At 48.4% G+C, this 17,703-nt stretch overlaps 1 protein-coding gene across 2 annotated transcripts in view; it reads right to left on the bottom strand.

Annotated features, from left to right (window-relative positions):
• DSTYK (dual serine/threonine and tyrosine protein kinase) overlaps positions 1-16,806 on the bottom strand; it is a 64,217-nt gene extending 47,411 nt beyond the window's left edge. For both annotated transcript variants that reach the window (XM_062211669.1, XM_062211668.1), the window contains exon 1: positions 16,402-16,806. In XM_062211669.1, coding sequence (XP_062067653.1) covers positions 16,402-16,645 — 244 coding nt within the window. In that variant the 5' untranslated portion in view covers positions 16,646-16,806. The remainder of the gene's footprint in view (positions 1-16,401) is intronic.
• Positions 16,807-17,703: the final 897 nt, after the last annotated feature.

Consider the following 17,703-nt stretch of genomic DNA (forward strand, 5'->3'; position numbering starts at 1 on the left):
AGAAACTTAAAAAGCAAAACAAGTTTCTTCATCTATCTACGCAGACACGACACAGGCTGTGCAGAAGTGATACCTCTCCTAGCAGGGCCAGGTTAATACCTGGAAGGAGGCAAGCTCGCCCTACCATATTGCTTCCCAATCTGAGGCCAAACACAATGTGGGAAATGTAGAACTCCAACTGAAAGCTATTCCAACCCAAGAGGAATAAAGTCTAGGGAGAAAAACTCCGTAGTACCACTAGCTGGTATGCACCTGGGAAAAAGTGTTAGTGTTAACCTACCTAAGAGCTCTAGAGTCTCTTTTCCAAAAGAAACCATGGGTGTTTTTCAGAGGAATTCTTAGTGCTCCTCTTATCAGCAGGTGTGTATTACTGATCGGGTTTGAAGTTAAGACTATTCTGAAAAAGGAAGCCGGGAGGGAAGGAATGCCTCGGATCTGTTAGGAAAGACACTTTATTTAAATTGTTTGTACAGTCACGGCAACGGCTTTGTACTAATACATTCTCCTTCTTGCAGTTTTCCACCCCCAATATATATACTTGTGAGAGGTGACTGCAGGCCAGAGTAAGGTGCAGGCCACGGCCAAAGCAGAGACGGCACTGTACAGAGTAAGTGAAATGGAGTGCCACACCTTTGCCTTATTATACCACTGCAACTTGCTGGGGCCCAGAAACACAGTATTCCACAGTATGCCACTTTGGTATGCTGGGCACCGTGAGCTGAAGGAGACCGGAGGCTCTCGAAGCAGTCTCTCTCCTGCCCTCCTGTCTGCCCCGAAGTGAATCACAGAAACCAGAATTCCTCCTCCCCTGTGTGGTTCCTGCAAAGAGAACTCCCCTGTCTCACAGGAAGCCGCAAAACCTAGAAAGGTCACTCTCTCCCTTCTCCTTTTAAAGACTCTCATTCCTGAGGGTTTCTGTCCCACACCTGGGGGGAAGGGATGCTACACAGAGACAAGAACAAAGGCCTCGCCAGGTCTCCCTCTCCGGCTCCCTCTCTGGCTGCCTCTTCGGCTGCCTCTCCGCGTGTTACCAGATGCTCCTTTATTTTTTTGTGCAGTCACATTTTCATGCACCTACCTGGTCCTTATCAAACTTAAGTACAAGTCTTTGTGTGTTCATTTCTGATGGCTCCCGTGTCAGGCAAAACTTTGATTAAATAAATCGGTTACACTTTTTTCTCTCTTTTGTTGTAGGAGGTTCAGCTGTGACTGTCATCTTTTCCACCCCTACAAACTCATGTTGACAAGGATTTCAGGCTTAAACCAGGTCTCCACAGAGTGACTACTGCGATCCCTGCACTTGGTACCCACAATTCCCTTCCTTGGGTGCTTTTTTAACTTTGGTTGCTTTTAAGACTGAATTTCCCAGAATATATGCTTTTATGGCAAGTTGTCTTAAATCCTCTCTGTAAGTGAATGAAATGCAAAGGGTTTTATAGCAAAGTGAAGCAACCAGTGACACAAATACTGCATTTTCAATAAAAAGTGGTGTTTTTATTTCTTACTAACTATATGCACCAAAAGCAGAAAAAAGGACAAACCCTAAGCTGAGAAAGGAATGCAATACAGTCATTCTACCACAATCAATTCTCCTACAAGCTTTAAAGTATTGAGCTATTCAGGAGCGAAGAGAAAAAAAAATTCTAACCAAGAAGCATTTATCATTCTCAAACAAGCTTGGCGACCTCCAGCTAAATTTAAAAGATTTCCAGTGACACAGAAGGCACCACTGTTTAAGGAAAACACACACTGAGAGTTTCAGAATCTTGGGACCAAGGAATACAAGGCACAGTCACTTAATGAGGGGGAAAGTGCTGATAAATGTGTTGTTCAGTAGTTTTGTCATTATACAAACATCAAGGAATGAACACTAACAACGACAATGTCATCAGGCAATACAATCTTTGGGGATCATGATCATATATATGGTCATCATTGACCAGAACATCATTATGCAGCCAAAAGGGATGGTGATTGGTGATTAGAGACTGCATCGCACTCAATGAGCGAAAGCTCTCGTAGGAAGCTGAAGGTCTACAGGTTTCCTGTCCGGTGGCCATGTTTTCAAGGGTGGACTGTCCCGACCCCTGAGGACGAGGCAGCCTCTCTAGAGGCTGATGCCACCAGGAGCCACACGGAATGAGGGCACTCAGCAGCCTGCTGACAAGTTCCTTTCTGGGTGAAACTGCTCTGGGGCTGGTCATGCTACAGGGGGAACAGAAACGCAGCTGGCAGCTGAGGCTGTAATTTATTGGGATGCAGAGACAGAAGTGATTCCTCAAAGGAAGCCAACTCCATGCTCAGATTCTGTCAGTTGGAAGGCTATGGATAATAGCTTGGAACCATTAAGAAAACTCCAAAGGTGGAGACATGTCAGAAAGACAAAAGAAGTAGCCTTCAGAGGGACACACTTACCAAACCGGGGACAATTTAAGCATAAAAATAAAAAATGATAGTAAGATATTATAGCGTACTGAAAAAACTCAAAATCCTGCATTGACATAAATAATGAAAAGAAAAGGAAGGCTTGTTCTTCTTTTTAAAGATTTGTTTACTTATTTGAAAGACAGAGCTACAAAGAGATAGAGAGACATAGAGAAAGAGATTTTCCATCTACTGGTTCACTCCTCAAATGGTTGCAACAGTCTGGAACTCCATCAGGGTCTCCCACATAGGTGGTAGAGGCCCAAATACTCTGACCATCTTCTGCTGCTTTCCCAAGAGCACTAGCAGGGAGCTGGATTGGAAGAGGAGTAGCCAGGATTTGAACCAGCACTCATATGGGACGCTGGCATCACAGGCTTACCCCACTATACCACAATGCTGGCCCTGGGAGGCTCTTTTTTACAACAGAATACCAACTAAATACAGAAGGAACAAGGGATACAAAACCCACTAAGGTGGACCTTGTGGAGTGGTAGGTTAAGATGCCCTTGGGACATTGACATCCTGTATGTATGTCCCTGGGATAGAGTCCTGACTCTGCCTACAATCAGGCTTCCTACTCATGCACACTCTGGGAGGCGGCAGGTGATGGCTGAAGTTCTTGGGTTCTTGCCACCCATCAGGGACATCTGGTTAGAACTGCAGACTCCTGGCTTCACCCTGACCCAGCTCCAGACATCTGGAGGGTGAATCAGCAGATGGAAGATTTTCTCTGTTGCTATGCCTTTCAAATAAATAAAAATAAACTTAAAAAAAACCACCATTGAGGTAGGTAGGCATTGTCAAAGGATGCTTGTGGAGGGAGGGTTTTTGAGGAACAGGATATCAGTGAAATCTCAAAACATCTCCCTACAAAAGACTAATCAACTGTAAAGAGAAAAAACGGTGAAATGCAGGTGGAGAGACCCGCAGACACCTACATGACTAGTGAGCAAGTTCAACATCTCCAGGGAGGAGCTGATGCTGTGTGCTCTGTGACCTGATGTTTCTGCATCTAGTCTTGCTAAGAGCTCTTGACCTGAGGCCCAGGAGGAGGGTCACCCTGCAGAATAGAAGGCCCCACTCTTTAAATCTTTTGAGTCAGGAATGCCAGGGAAAGGCAAGGAAGTGTTCTGGATGAAGCGAGTCTGAAAAGACACGACATGTGTTCCCAGATAAGATCCGGAACCAAAAAGCAAAAAACGTTGTTAGGGCGGCTGGCAAACCTTGAAATGAGGCCCGGGTCTGGATGGCAGCACTGAATCAATGGTGACTTGCTGATGTGGAGCGTTGTATGCTGCTGTGTGGAAGCATGCCCTCGTTTGGGAGCAACGCATCCTAGAGTGTTGGGAGGAGGTGAGACAACCTATGTGCATCTTGCTCCGCAAAGGTTTAGAAAATGACAGGACATAATATATGCGGGAGGTTGCTAATGGAGCAAATGCATTAAAATGCTAGCAACAGGGCAATCTGCAGGAAGCAGGATGAGAGTTGTCTGTACTGTACTGTTCTGGCAACATGTACGTAGGTTTGAAAAAATACATACATTTTCAATATATTTATATTTTATATATAAAATATATTTATAGTGTGTGTATATATATATATATATAGTGATCCAGCGGGATTCCTAGCAAAGCTCACACAACTCTGGATCTTAGAGGAAGAGATCAGCAGACAGTATTTTACTTGCCAAGAAAAAACAGCAGGAGAAAATATAACACAGACAGTAATATTAGGACTTGAACAGTAACAGTTCCTTCATTGTCTCCATCCTGCCCCGCACATCACTGGCTATCTCTTCACTCTCCCTGGAATGGTTGACTGTTGCCCATTCGGAATCTGAGTTCAGGGCACTAACCTAAGTCTGGATCAGAATTGGAATCCAACTCCACAAGGCTAAGCAGTGAAGCCCAAAACACTGCAGCACAGGACACACTGATGGAAATTGCCAGCGACCATCAAGTTCATCCATCAAGAAGATTCTGTACCACCTGCAGTGGCCCCTTCTGTTTACTCGGGGCTAGAGAACACACCGTCACCTCTCTATCACACACTAACTACTCTTTTTATTTAAAAAAAAAAAGGCATTTCTCTTGTTTATTAAAAGTTTATTTGAAAAGCAGGCAGACAGAGACAGATCTTCTGTCTGTTGGTTCACTCCCCAAATGCCCACAACAGCCAAGGCCAGGCCAGGCCAAGGCCAGGGGCTGAGAACTCCATCTAGGTCTCCCATGGAGGGACCAAGGCACTTGGGCCATTGTTTGCTGCCTCCCCATGTTCTCATTATCAGTAAGCACAGGCAAGACTCAATCCCGGGCACTAGATATGGGATGTGAGTGTCCCAAGCTGCGGCTTAACCCTACAACACAACGCCCACTCCTAAAAACCACTTTTCTAAGTTGGAGCAGCAGGACTTCACCATTTCTCTCCATCAAACAAGAACCGGTGCAGAAGGCCAGTTCCATCAGGGTTCGGGGATGTCAGACATAAGGATGGACTTCCTCCTACTAGCCACTCTCCCCACATTCCTCTTTGCACTTAGTTTCTCTATAACATTAAAGGCTAAGGCCAGAGTAAATTTCAAAGAATAGTCCTAAAAAGTAAACTCCATGTTCAGTCACTGTCCCTCTTATTTGAACAGGAGCTTCTCCTGAAACTAATCTTATAACAGCTGTGTTTGTCACAGGACCTTAGTCCTCGCATCCATGCTCTGGAAACTTGGCTTGATTAAAAAAAAAAAAATCCCTAGGAAATTCTCTCCCCACTATGTAGACTGAAAAGGGGAGGGGGGAAGAAACTGACATCTGTCTGACATAATAAGGCACTAAAGCTCTTAATCTGACAAAGCTAAAATCAGACATTTTTTATACCCAAGTAAAAGAAAGAGGATAAAAGCTCTTTTTAAAAAGAAATGTAAATTTTTTAAAAATCAAAGGCTTTTATAAATACATTACCCAGACATCCTCCTTTGGGATGTTCTGATGCATCACTTGGTTAGACAAGTCAAAAGCACAACAATCCTCAAGCCCTGCTCCCCTCCTCCCGCCCAGAGAACAACACCCCAGGGAACGGAGGCTCTGTGTAGATAGCCCAGCTCCAAAGAGCAGCGGTCAGAAGGTTCCCACAGGGCTGGGGAACACACCCAGACCACTGGCACTGCACGTGACGGGCACTTCAAGCAGGGTCCACAGGGGATCTGGTCAGTCCCCGGGCTCGGAACAAGTTTCCTTCAGAGTTTCAGTCTGGACTTTGCAGGAACATTTTTATGCACAAGGGAACTTTGTTAGAGAGCCTGATTTATAGCTCCAAGCAAGAGGCACATACCTCAAGCACCACTACATCTATTCTCTGTTCAGACATCAAGTCCCTGCACTCCCAAGATCAACAACTCCTCGTCTGGCAAAGGACTGAATCGATGTCCAAGCCCAGGAACAGCCTACACTGAGACTGCACATCCTGCTAGGGGACTCTAGCCAGATCTCTTGGGCTCAGGACAGAAAACGTGCATCGTCCATGGACTCCCCCTATTGTCTCATTATGAATGACACCACTCAGATTCCCCAGACCACACAGAAAGAAAAACTCATCCCTAGAGGCTGACTGCTTTCCTGAAGGAGGAACAAATTCACCTGATATCTTCCTATTGTCAGGGAACACACCACATTCACCCGCACACCCCACATCTTCTTGCTGGCTTCTCTGTGAGTAACCTCTAAGAAACATACTGAGATGAAAGAAACTCTCACGGTAATCTTTATGAACACCCGCTGCATCTGAACCACACACAACTTTCACTACCCCATCAGAAGGGGACAGGGCCAATTCCCTGCACTATCAGAGAGTGAGCAGAGCCTCTCGGTTCCTATCCTATCAATGCCATTTAATCTTATGCCCACCCCACCCCTTCAAAGACAGCTAATGGCTAAGTAGGTAACCAATTTGTAGAAAATCCTCTATAAGGGACATGACAAAACACTAATTTTTCTTTGTAGTACCAATATGGAATTAATAATCTATCAGTTGGACAAGAGTGGTTTACTATTGTGTGTCTGAGGACAGAATCAGACAGTAAGTAAAGACTTGTTGAATGAATGAATATTAAGAATTGGGGCTGGAGCTGTGGTGTAGTAGGTTAAGCCTCTGCCTGCAGTGCCAACATCCCATATGGGCGCCGGTTCCACTCACGGCTGCTCCACTTCTGATCTCGCTCCCTGCTACGCCCTGAGAAAGCAGTGAAAAATGACCCAAGTGCTTGGACCCCTGCATCCATGTGGGAGACCCAGAAGAGTCTCCCAGCTCCTGGGTTCGGTTTGGCCCAGCTTCAGCCATTGCGGTCATTTGAAGAGTGAACCAGGGATGGAGGACATTTCTCTCTCTCTCTCCCTCTAGAGTAATTCTACCACTCAAATGAATAAATTAAAAATATTTTTTTGACAGGCGGAGTGGACAGTGAGAGAGAGAGACAGAGAGAAAGGTCTTCCTTTGCCGTTGGTTCACCCCCCAGTGGCCGCTGCAGCTGGCGTGCTGCAGCCGGCGCACCGCGCTGATCCGATGGCAGGAGCCAGGTGCTTCTCCTGGTTTCCCATGGGGTGCAGGGCCCAAGGACTTGGGCCATCCTTCACGGCACTCCCGGGCCACAGCACAGAGCTGGATTGGAAGAGGAGCAACTGGGACAGCGTCCAGCACCCCAACTGGGACTAGAACCCGGAGTACTGGCGCCGCAGGCGGAGGATTAGCCTATTGAGCTGCGGCGCCGGCCAAAAATATTTTTGAAAAATAAAAATTAAATTAAAAAAAATGACTTTGGGACTGGCTTTGTGGCACAGCAGTTTAGGCTGCCACCCACAACATCGGCATCCCATATGCACTCCACTTCCAGTCCTGGCTGTTCTGCTTCTGATCCAGATCCCCACAGATGCACCAGGGAGGACAGGGGAGATGGCTCCAAGTGCTTGGGCCCCTGTCACGCATATGGAAGACTTTAATGGAGTTCCAGGCTTCAGCCTTTGGCCTGGCCCGGCCCCAGCCATCAGAGCCGACTGGGGTGTGAACCGGAGGATCTGTCTGCCCCACTCTCCTTGCCACTCTCCCTTTCAAATTAATAAATCTTTTTTTTAAAAGAATTTACTGGGGCCGGCGTTGTGGCATAGTGGGCTAAGTCTCACCTGTGACGCCAGTGTCCCATATGGGTGCTGGTTCCAGTCCTGGCTGCTCCTCTTCCAATTCAGCTTCCTGCTATGGCCTGGGAAAGCAGCAGAGGATAGCCCAAGTGCTTGGGCCACTGCACCCACGTGGGAGACCTGGAAGAAGCTCCTGGTTCCTGGCTTCGGATTGGCCCAGCTCCGGCCATTGTGGCCACTTGGGGAATGAACCAGTGGATGGAAGATCCTTCTGTCTCTCTGTAGCTCTACCTCTCAAATAAATGGATAATTCTTTAAAAAAAATTTACTTCCTATATCATAGTGATGCTCTGGTCTGTTGATATTGCATATGACTCATTCTTGGGGACAGGAAAATAATTCTTTAGGATATTAATATAGAATGCAATTCCAGTCTAATTAATCACCTATCAAATGCATACCACTGTTCGTTTATTTATTTATTTGAAAGACAGTGACAGGGAGAGACAGAGAAAGAAGGAGAGATCTTCTATCCACTTCTATTCCCCCAAATGGCCACAAGAGCCAGGCTGGGTCAGCTTGAAGCCAAGAGCCAGAAACTCCCTCCAGGCCTCCCAGCTGAGTAGCAGGGACTCATGTACTTGAGCCATCATCTATTGATTCCCAGGTGAATTAACAGGGAGCAGGGTTAGAAGTAGCCAGGACTCGGCCGGCGCCGTGGCTTAACAGGCTAATCCTCCACCTTGCGGCGCCGGCACACCAGGTTCTAGCCCTGGTCGGGGCGCCGGATTCTATCCCGGTTGCCCCTCTTCCAGGCCAGCTCTCTGCTATGGCCCGGGAAGGCAGTGGAGGATGGCCCAGGTCCTTGGGCCCTGCACCCGCATGGGAGACCAGGAGAAGCACCTGGCTCCTGGCTTCAGATCAGCGCGATGCGCCAGCCGCAGCGGCCATTGGAGGGTGAACCAACGGCAAAAAGGAAGACCTTTCTCTCTCTCTCTCACTATCCACTCTGCCTGTCAAAAAAAAAAAAAAAAAAAAAAGTAGCCAGGACTCAAAACGGTGCTCCAATATGGGATATGGGTACCCTCACCTGTTGCACCACAACACTGGCCCTATTGCTGTTCTTTTTTAGAGGCCCAGATAGTAGAATGGGGTGAATCTATACAAATCTGTGTCTTCTCTCTTTTCTTTCTTTTTTTAAAAAATATTTATTTGTTTATTTATTTATTTGAAAGGCAGAGTTAGAGAGAGGCAGAGGCAGAGAGATAGAAGTCTTCCATCTCCTAGTTCACTCCCCAAATGGCTGCAATGGCCAGAGCTGGGCCGATCTGAAGCCAGGAGCCAAAAGCCTCCTCTCAGTCTCCCATGTGGGTGCAGGGGCCCAAGGACTTGGCCGTCCTCTACCGCTTTACCAGGACACAGCACACAGTGGAGCAGCCAGGACTCAAACCAGCGCTCATACAGGATGATGGCACTGCAGGCGGCAGCTCCACCTGCTAACACCACAGTGCCAGCCCCACAAATCTGTATTTTCTATGGAAAAAAATAACCGTTTGAAATGAGAATTAAATTGAATTCAATTGCAAAACATTATAATACTTACTAGCCTTGAAACTAAGAGATCTTTATTTGCTTATTACGTACAAAGCACTATGGTAGGCACTGCAAAGATGGGTACAACACAATCTCTACCCTCAGGGGCTCACAATCTAGTTGGCTGAATGATATATCCATAGTTACCAGAGAGAGAGAGAGAGAGAGAGAGAGAGAAGAGAAGAGAAGAGAAGTAAATAAATAAAAACATGGTCTGTATGGCCAGAGTCTATAGGAATTAAGCAACAAATACACACCTCATATACACGCCTTTAGTTTACTTTTTATAATAATCTATATATCTATAATATTTTTATAATCAATCTATCTATCTATCTATCTAATTTACTCGAAACGCAGAGTGACGGAGAGAGATCTTCACCTGCTGGTTTACTCCCCAAATGCTCACTACAGCCAGGACTCGGCCAGACCAAAGCCAGGAGCCAATACTTCCCTCCGGGTCATCTGTTGGGTGGCAGGAAACCATGTACTGGTGCTTCCCAAACACATCAGTAGGAAGCTGGGTCAGAAGTGGAGAAGCCTGCACTCAGTCTCCAGCCCTCTGACATGGGATACGGGACTGCGAAGTGGTAGTTTAACCTGCTGCACCACAACACAAATCCCTTGCCTTCACTTTAATAGCAGATTTTTTGAGGTTTTCCATTTTCAAAATATTGTTTTTAAAGCGCATTTATTACAGTAAGATTCCTTGTTCTCTTAATCAAATAAAACAGAACAGAAGCATTAAGGGGAAAAAATGGAGAAAGTAGACAGAGCAAAACAAAATTTAACTACCAGATTGAATTTTCATTTAAGTCCATGCTTTCTTGAAAAACTATTTGCAAGATTAAAATACTAACCACACTGAAATCAGCAATGACTCTTAAGACTAAACTGAACATGCTACAAATGATAATAAGCGTACCGACAATGTTTTTTAAGAGCAGGCAGAATTTTCCAGCCCTTTTTAACAGTAGCCTTGTGCATGGGAAACCGATTATCCCAGGAAAGGAAGATTAGGAAGGGGAAAGGCTAAAAAGGCAGAGGGTGCAAAGTGCCACTGTGTTGGGGAGGCCATTTCCTCCCAGGCCCCTCCGAGGAAGCAGGAAACAGCGAGGATAGCAAAGGGCCTGACGCTCTGCACGTTAGGGCAGCTGCAATGAGGGCCTGAGCAGGTCGTGTCATACTGTGCTCATTCAGTTCAATAAAATCTCCCACTGAAGCAAATTATGGCTGCACGGTAAGCCATGGAGCCTGGCTTATGACTCACTGGTAATAAAGTCTCTCGGCTGCTGCCCCGGTGTATTTTAAATTCCCATTGTCAAGTCAGAAATGAACAAAAAGCAGAATTGGATTGGGAGCCTAGAGACCTGGGCCTAAATCTGGCTCTGGCTCAAAATGGTTCTGTCCCACATTCCGTCTTTCTGCCCTTATTCTTCCCCTATCTCCACAGTCCAACTTCCTAATCCAATGCTCTTCAACTACGTATACACTGCAATAGCACTAACTATGTCAGTTCTTTGATGTATAATGTCTGCAAGTGTCACAACTCTGTGAGGTCAGCATTATCACTTCCATCTTTTTCTTGAGACATAATTTGCCCTTTTTAGGGCTGGCACTGTGGCACAGCGGGTCAAAGCTCCAACCTGCATCACCAGCAGCTCATATGGGCACAGGTTAGAGTTCCAGCTGCTCCACTTCCAGTCCAGCTCCCTGCTAATGCTCCTGGGGGAGCACCAGAGGATGACCCAAGTGCTTGGGCCCCTGCAACCCACGTGGGAGACCCAGAAGAAGCTCCTGGCTCTTGGCTTCAGCCTGGCCCAGTCTCAGTCATTGTGGCCATTTGAGGAGTGAACCAGCAGATGGAAGACCTCTCTGTCTCTATCTCCACCTCTCTCTCCAACTCTGCCTTTCAAACAAATAAAAATAAATCAAAAAAAATTTGCCCTTTTCAAGTGAACGATTCAGTGGATTTTAGTTACATTCACAACCATTGACAACCCCCCTTCCCAGAAAACCCTCCCACCACTATCAGCCGCCCCTCACATTCCTCTCCCAGACTCCCTGGCAGCCACTAATCTACCTTCCATCTCTCCAAACCAGCTTATTTTGGACATTTCATATAAAAGAAATCAAAAATATATGGCATTATGTGTCATTCCTGTTTTACGCATGAAGAACCCAAGACTCAAACCGGTTAAGAATCTTGTCCCAAGTCACAAAGTTAACAAGAGAGTATATTACCATAGGAACCCAGGTGTGATTTAAGTGCCTATGTCTGCTTTTGACCATTGTATGCTATTTCCCTACAGGAAGAAGTGAAAAAGAGGTTTTAGATATACTTGGGAAAACGGGGTTTAAGAAGCACAATTATAGCACCATCTCTACTGAGATGAACTGCATAGGTAGGTCCCTGTAAACAGATCATACAGGCTACTAGAGAGCACACCCACCCCAGGTCACCCACAACCCAGCCAACTTTCTATCTCTTCCCCAAATGTCACTCTGTTACTTAAACTTTATTATCCATATACATTTTGAAGAAAACATCTATTTTCAAAAAAAAGAGCCTATATTAAATAAGCAAACTAGTCCAAGAAAAATGTCTATTTTCAATAAATGTACTGGTGCTTCTCCTCTCTTTTCAAAAAGGATTTATTTATTTCAAACGCAGGTTTATTTGACAGGGAGAAAGGAAGACACACACACATATACAGAGAGAGACAGAGACAGACAGAGAGAAAAAGAGAATGATCTTCTGTCTGCTGGTTCACTCCCCAAATCCCAACAACAATGGGGGTTGCAGGTCCAGGCCAAAGCCAGGAGCAAGGAACTCCATTTGGGTCTCCCACACGGGTGGCAGGAACCCAAGTACTTGGGCCATCATTCACTTTTCCAGGCACATTAGCAGGAAACTGGATTAAAAGGGGGAGTAGCCAGGACTCTTAAAGGGGCGCTCTAATATGGGATACAGGCGTCCCACATTGTGGCTTAACCTGCTGTGCCACAGTGCTCGCCCCTCCCCTTTCTTCTAAATTCTGGCATCAGCTGATACTAAATGCGACAAAAAGAAAGTGAAAAAGTTGGGAGAAACATACCCGTCAGCTAACCAAAGGCAAGGGCTATCAAAGCTGAGAATCACAACTCATAAAACGCCTATAATCTGGCCATCTTAGCGTCTGCTCTTCCCCTCTGCTTTCTGTGCTGTGTATGTATATGCTTTAGATCAAATTATAACGATCTAAGTTCAGATCGTCCTAGTCCTTTTTATACATTATCCAAAATAAAAAAGCAAGTGTACTTTAATGATCACCATTATAATTATTCTTTCTTTCTTAGGAAAAACATATAGAAGGAAAAGATGGATCTCTACTTGCTCAAGGCCAAGGCCAATGTCTTTATTTGACTTTGTAATCCCACATACATAGCATATTGATTGGCACATACCAAGTATGCCAATGTTTATTCAATCTACTAATACTTACATAACACCTTACTAGGCAGTTACTTTTAAAATTATTTATTTCTATTTTACTTATTTGAAAGGCAAAGAGAGACAGACAGAAAGAGATCTTCCACCCCTTGATTCATTCCCCAGCTGCCTGTAAAGGCCAGGGCTGGGCCAAGCCAAAGCCAGGAGCTGGGAACTCAATCCAGTTCCCCCCATGGGTAGCAGAGACTCAATTATTTGACCCATCACTTGCTGCCCCCCAAGTTGCACCTCAGCAAGAGCAGGAATCCAGAACAGAGCCAGGACTCGAACCCAGGCTCTCAGACATGAGATATGAGACTCCAAAACAGCATCTTAACTATTAAGCTAAACGCCCATGCCTCCCAGCCCCAGCACTGTTCTAAACAAATACATATATTAACTCCCAAGAATCTTAGAGGTAGTCACTATCCCAATCCCCACTGCCAGCTGAGGAAACTGGCACAACACAGCTGTGGTTGCCCAAGGTCTTCCACTTAACAGGAGGTTGCACCAGGATTAAAGGAACGCACACATGGCATTCCACAAGATACATTTAAGTCACTCCAATTTCTTAAAATTGAGAAATTTATGACAAAGTACAATAGAAAAGAACTCTACTGGATCATAAAATAAGAAAAACACTGGAGCCAGCACCATGGCACAGTGGGCTAAAGCCTAGGCCTACAACACTAGTATATCCCATATGGGTGCTGGTTCAAGTCCCGGCTGTTCCACTTCTGATCCAGCTCTCTGCTAATGTGCCTGGGAAAGCAGCAGAGAATGGCCCGAGTGCTTGAGTGTCTGCATCCATGTGGGAGACCTGGAAGAAGCTTCTGGCTCCTGACTTCAGAGCAGCTCAGCTCCAGCTGTTTCGGCCATCTGGGGAATGAACCAGCAGATGGAAGACCTCTCTCTTCTCTCTCTCTGTCTCTACCTCTCTCTGTAACTCTTTCAAATAAATAAAATAAATCTTAAAAAGAAAAGCACTTTTCTATCTGCTACTCTGCAATACTCCATCCTGCGTGTCTTCAGAAGTGCTAACGCCTTCACGTCATTACTTCTGCAACCTCTGAGAGACGAAAAGCTCAAGAGGGGCTTGCATCCCCTACACTTAGGGGAAAAGAAGGCCAACGAAGAGGCCCTGAATCATGCACACTTCACTTACCATCCAGTTTTCCTTGTACAGGCCAAGCTACCCTTAAAAAATATTTTTTCAGAATTCTGTTCCATCAACTCTAATTTTCACAGTGATCGTGAGAGTGGGCATTGTGGTACAATAGGTTAAGTCACTCCTTTGGAACACCTGCATCCGTTATCCGAGTGTCAGTCCAAGTCCTGGCTATTCCAAGCTTCCAACTCAGCTTCCTGCTACTGCGCCTAGGAGGCAGTGGGTGATGGCCCAAGTGCTTGGGTTCCAAGTGGGAGACCTGGATAGAGTTCCTGGCTCCTGGCTTCAACCTGGACTAGCCTGGGGCTGCTGCAGGCATTTATGAAGTGAATCTGGGAATGGGAGATTCTCTCTCTCTCTCTCTCTCTCTCTCTCTCTCTCTGTGTGTGTGTGTGTCCTCTCCATCATTCTGCTTTTCAAATAAATAAATCCTTTAAAAACTAAAAAAAAATCATGTTCATTTTATTTTCTCTACACTGACCCCAGTGAATACAAAATTATCAGACTGAAGAGAGAAGCATTATTTGGGAGTTGAAGGTAAAATGTTAAAAATTGGGGTTATTACAGGGCATTCTAAATGGTACATAAAGAGATGTGAAAATTGTTTTACTAACTATCTCCACCCGTGCCGTCCAGTAGTTTCACATTCAGTTAACGCCCGATCTTCAGCGGCTCAGCTCCATCCAGCCCAGCAGTACTTTCACTCGGAAATGGTGGTTAAAGCCTTCCAGAGGTTTGCAAGTTAAGAATTGAGTGTCCCTTCCCTTAACATTCCAAATTCCTGTTAATCAGAAACCAATATTCGTAAAAGAAAGCTGAGACTCTGTCTGAATGAACTTGACCTTACAAAGCTAGCTATAAAAGGAGAGAACAAGAGCTGGTTGTCTTTTAAGGAATGGTTTCTACTTTCCGACATGATTATCTAAATAGCTGGGAAACTGCCTCCTGAACACATACTTAGCAAGCGCCACCTCGTGAGTCTTTCCTGGTACATTTTTGCCCCAAAGACAACACTCTCCACACTGCAAGGAAGGAGAGCATTTTAGAGAACAAAAGCAAATTTCTCCAATCCTACCCTCCACGCCCTCCGAGAGTTTTGATTTGGGATGGACAAACTCCAGAGGGCGACAAGCATGAAATAGGCCGATTAGTTTATGATGCGGTCAACTAGAAAAGCCAATAAGGCGAAAGACAAAGGTATAGTTGTGTTTCTTAAGTTGGCTTTTAAAGAATAAAACGCAGTGCCAACCAGGGTGCCTTGAAACGTCGACCTCTCTGATTTCGTTCAGCAGTATTTCTAAAACCAATGGTTGTGTTACAGTAAGAGCAGCAATGGCGGGAGTTTTAAGATAAGTTGAGAAAAGCTGTGAGCTGGGACGGGAGCGCTGTGGGAAGCACTGCTGGGAGAGGGTGAGGGACCTGCTCTGACCACCGCACGGCCGCTCGGCGCTTGTCTTCCCAAGGCCTCACAAGCCCATTTCCAGAACAGCAAATCTCTGGACACAGGACCCGGAAAGTGCAACTTCTCCCTCCCCCTCCCACTTACCCCATGAAGCAAAAGAAAAGCTTTTAAAATCGATCATCCAGGCCAACTAAAAGGAAGAGTAGCATTTAGGACCCTACCCGAATCTATCTAATTTTCAGCACCAGGTATGCGATCCTCGTCAGATTGAGGATATTAGATACGAAACTTGGGGCCCAACCCACAAACTCAGAACGACTCAGGCGGCAGTGAGCTCACGTTCTAGTGCGCGGTCAGCATTTACATTTCTGGAGTAAGAATCCCCCAGGGTCTTTCCAGGTGAGATTAGATTCTCAGGGTCCACCGATCTCCCCTGCTCAGGCAGAATCGGAGACAGGGCCCGGGGCACGGCGTTGGGGCGCTGTGAATGCACACTTCGGCTTGAGAATCGGAAAGTTACACCCGCGGCGCCCCAGGCTGCACCTCCACGGGGATGCCAATGCCCTGTCCCTTCCAAGCCGTCTCCTCACCGAGGCGCGCTGCTTGACCAACTCGCCGGTTCCCCGCCAGCGCGGAGTTAGGGGAGATTAACTGAAGACGGCGCGCGGTCCCCAAGCATCGTGTCGAGAAAAGCGACAGTAGCTGGACCCCCGGCAGGTCCCCTCCCTCTCCTTCACCTGCGGGGCAGCCGCAGCTCGGAGACCCCCGGGCCGGCTGGGATTCCCCCTCGGCGACCCCCAGACCCGTTTCTAGCGTCCGTTCCCAGCTTCCTCACGGAGCTGCTGGGGTCTGCACCGCACACACCTCGCCCCCCCCCCTACACACACACCCCGACCCCACGCAGGGCCGCGGGCTCCCGGACAGCCCGCCCACCGCGCTCCTGCGCCCCTGCACCGCCAGCTCCGTTCCCAGCTCCTCAGGTGGACCCCGGCCCAGCCCGGCCCTCCTCCTGCGCTCCCGCCCCCAGCGCTCCGCCGGGGCATGCCCGGCCCCTCGCCCCCGGCCTCGGGGTGCCCTCTCCCGGCATCCCGCAGGCCAGGCCCGGGCGCCCGGCCGCGCGGCCCGACGCCCGCTTCCCGCGTCCTCGCACGGGCAGGGGCGCGGTCCTCCCTCCGCTTGGCCCGTCCTGCCCTCGCCGCCTCGGGCCTGCCCGCCTTACCAGCCGGCAGCCCGGTTTCGGCGACATCGCCGCCGCCGCCCGCGGGGGAGGAGGGACAACTGTGGTTGTGGGAGCACTTGATGTCGCGGAAGAACTTCTGGGTCTCGCGCAGGTTCTGCCTCAGACGGCCCAGGTAGCGGCGATAGCGACCGAAGCCCCGGCTCAGCTCGCGGATCATTCCGCCGCCGCCGGGGCCGGGACCCGACACGGGCTCGCCGCCCCACGGCACCCCGTCGCCCTCCATCTCCTCAGCGCTCTCTGCCTGCGCGGGTCAGTCCCCGGCCGCTGGTCCGGCCTCCCTCCTCCCCGCCCCCCAGGGCTTTAGGGAGGAGGAATCCGCCTCCTGACGCCCCCGCCTGCAGTCGGCCGAGCTTCCAGCCTCCGTCACGGCCGCTGCAAACAAACCAGCCCGCAGTGCGCCGCCATCGGAACCTTTCTCGCCACTCTGCAGCAGCGCGAGGGAAGGCTGACGGGGGTGGACGCCGTCCCTGCAGGGCCTCCTGGGATTTGTAGTCCGGGCCGGGCCGGAGCCCCAAGGCCGGGGACCGCGTGCCTGTGGCTGGGACTGACTCCCAGCACCATCACCACGTTGGGTGACAACCTCACCCGTGCTTGAGCTTGCACGCTCTCCTCTCTTAAGAAAATGTGTCCTGCCCCTTCCAGGAGCACCCGTGGAGGAATTCTGCAGAATCCGGACGCAGCAGGAGTGGGGTGGCTTACTGAGATCAGAGTGGAAGATTCTAGTAGCTAAGAGAAGGAAGGAAGCACGCCCGCCCTGTTCCCACCCTGCATGGCTCTCCCCCTTTCCCGGTGCAGCAGATGCTGGGGGCTTGGCTGAAAAGACCCCGGAAACAAGAACAGCTCCCTCGTTCGTGATCCTGACTTGGCGTCTGCAGATGTGGACGGGGGTCGTGAAGGGGCGGCCGGGAACCACAGGCCGAGGCTCTCAGCTGGTTACTTCCAGCGGGCAGATGGGCTGGGGAACGGGAAGTTGAGGTTTGCAGCCTTCCAGACCACTTGTGCTTCTCGTAACTCGGCCTCTGCTAGTATACACGACTTGTATGGGCACGGACTCACAGAGCGGCGCACACAAGGACCCGGGGCAGATCTTGGGGACTGGTGCCCCATTGCCTGTTCCTCTCCTCCCCACGCGGAGCCGACCGGGGCCTCTCCCTGGTTCCTCAGCGGCGCTTAGGAGAGTTTGGGGCTGGACTCCCTCAGCGCCTTGGCCTGGGCAGCTGGGGCAGAGGCCCTAGTGCCTCATCCACAAATCTGACTTCTGCCACACTCCCCTCTTGAGTG

The sequence above is a fragment of the Lepus europaeus genome, chromosome 14, assembly GCF_033115175.1.
Source record: "Lepus europaeus isolate LE1 chromosome 14, mLepTim1.pri, whole genome shotgun sequence".
Classification (NCBI taxonomy): Eukaryota; Metazoa; Chordata; class Mammalia; order Lagomorpha; family Leporidae; genus Lepus; species Lepus europaeus.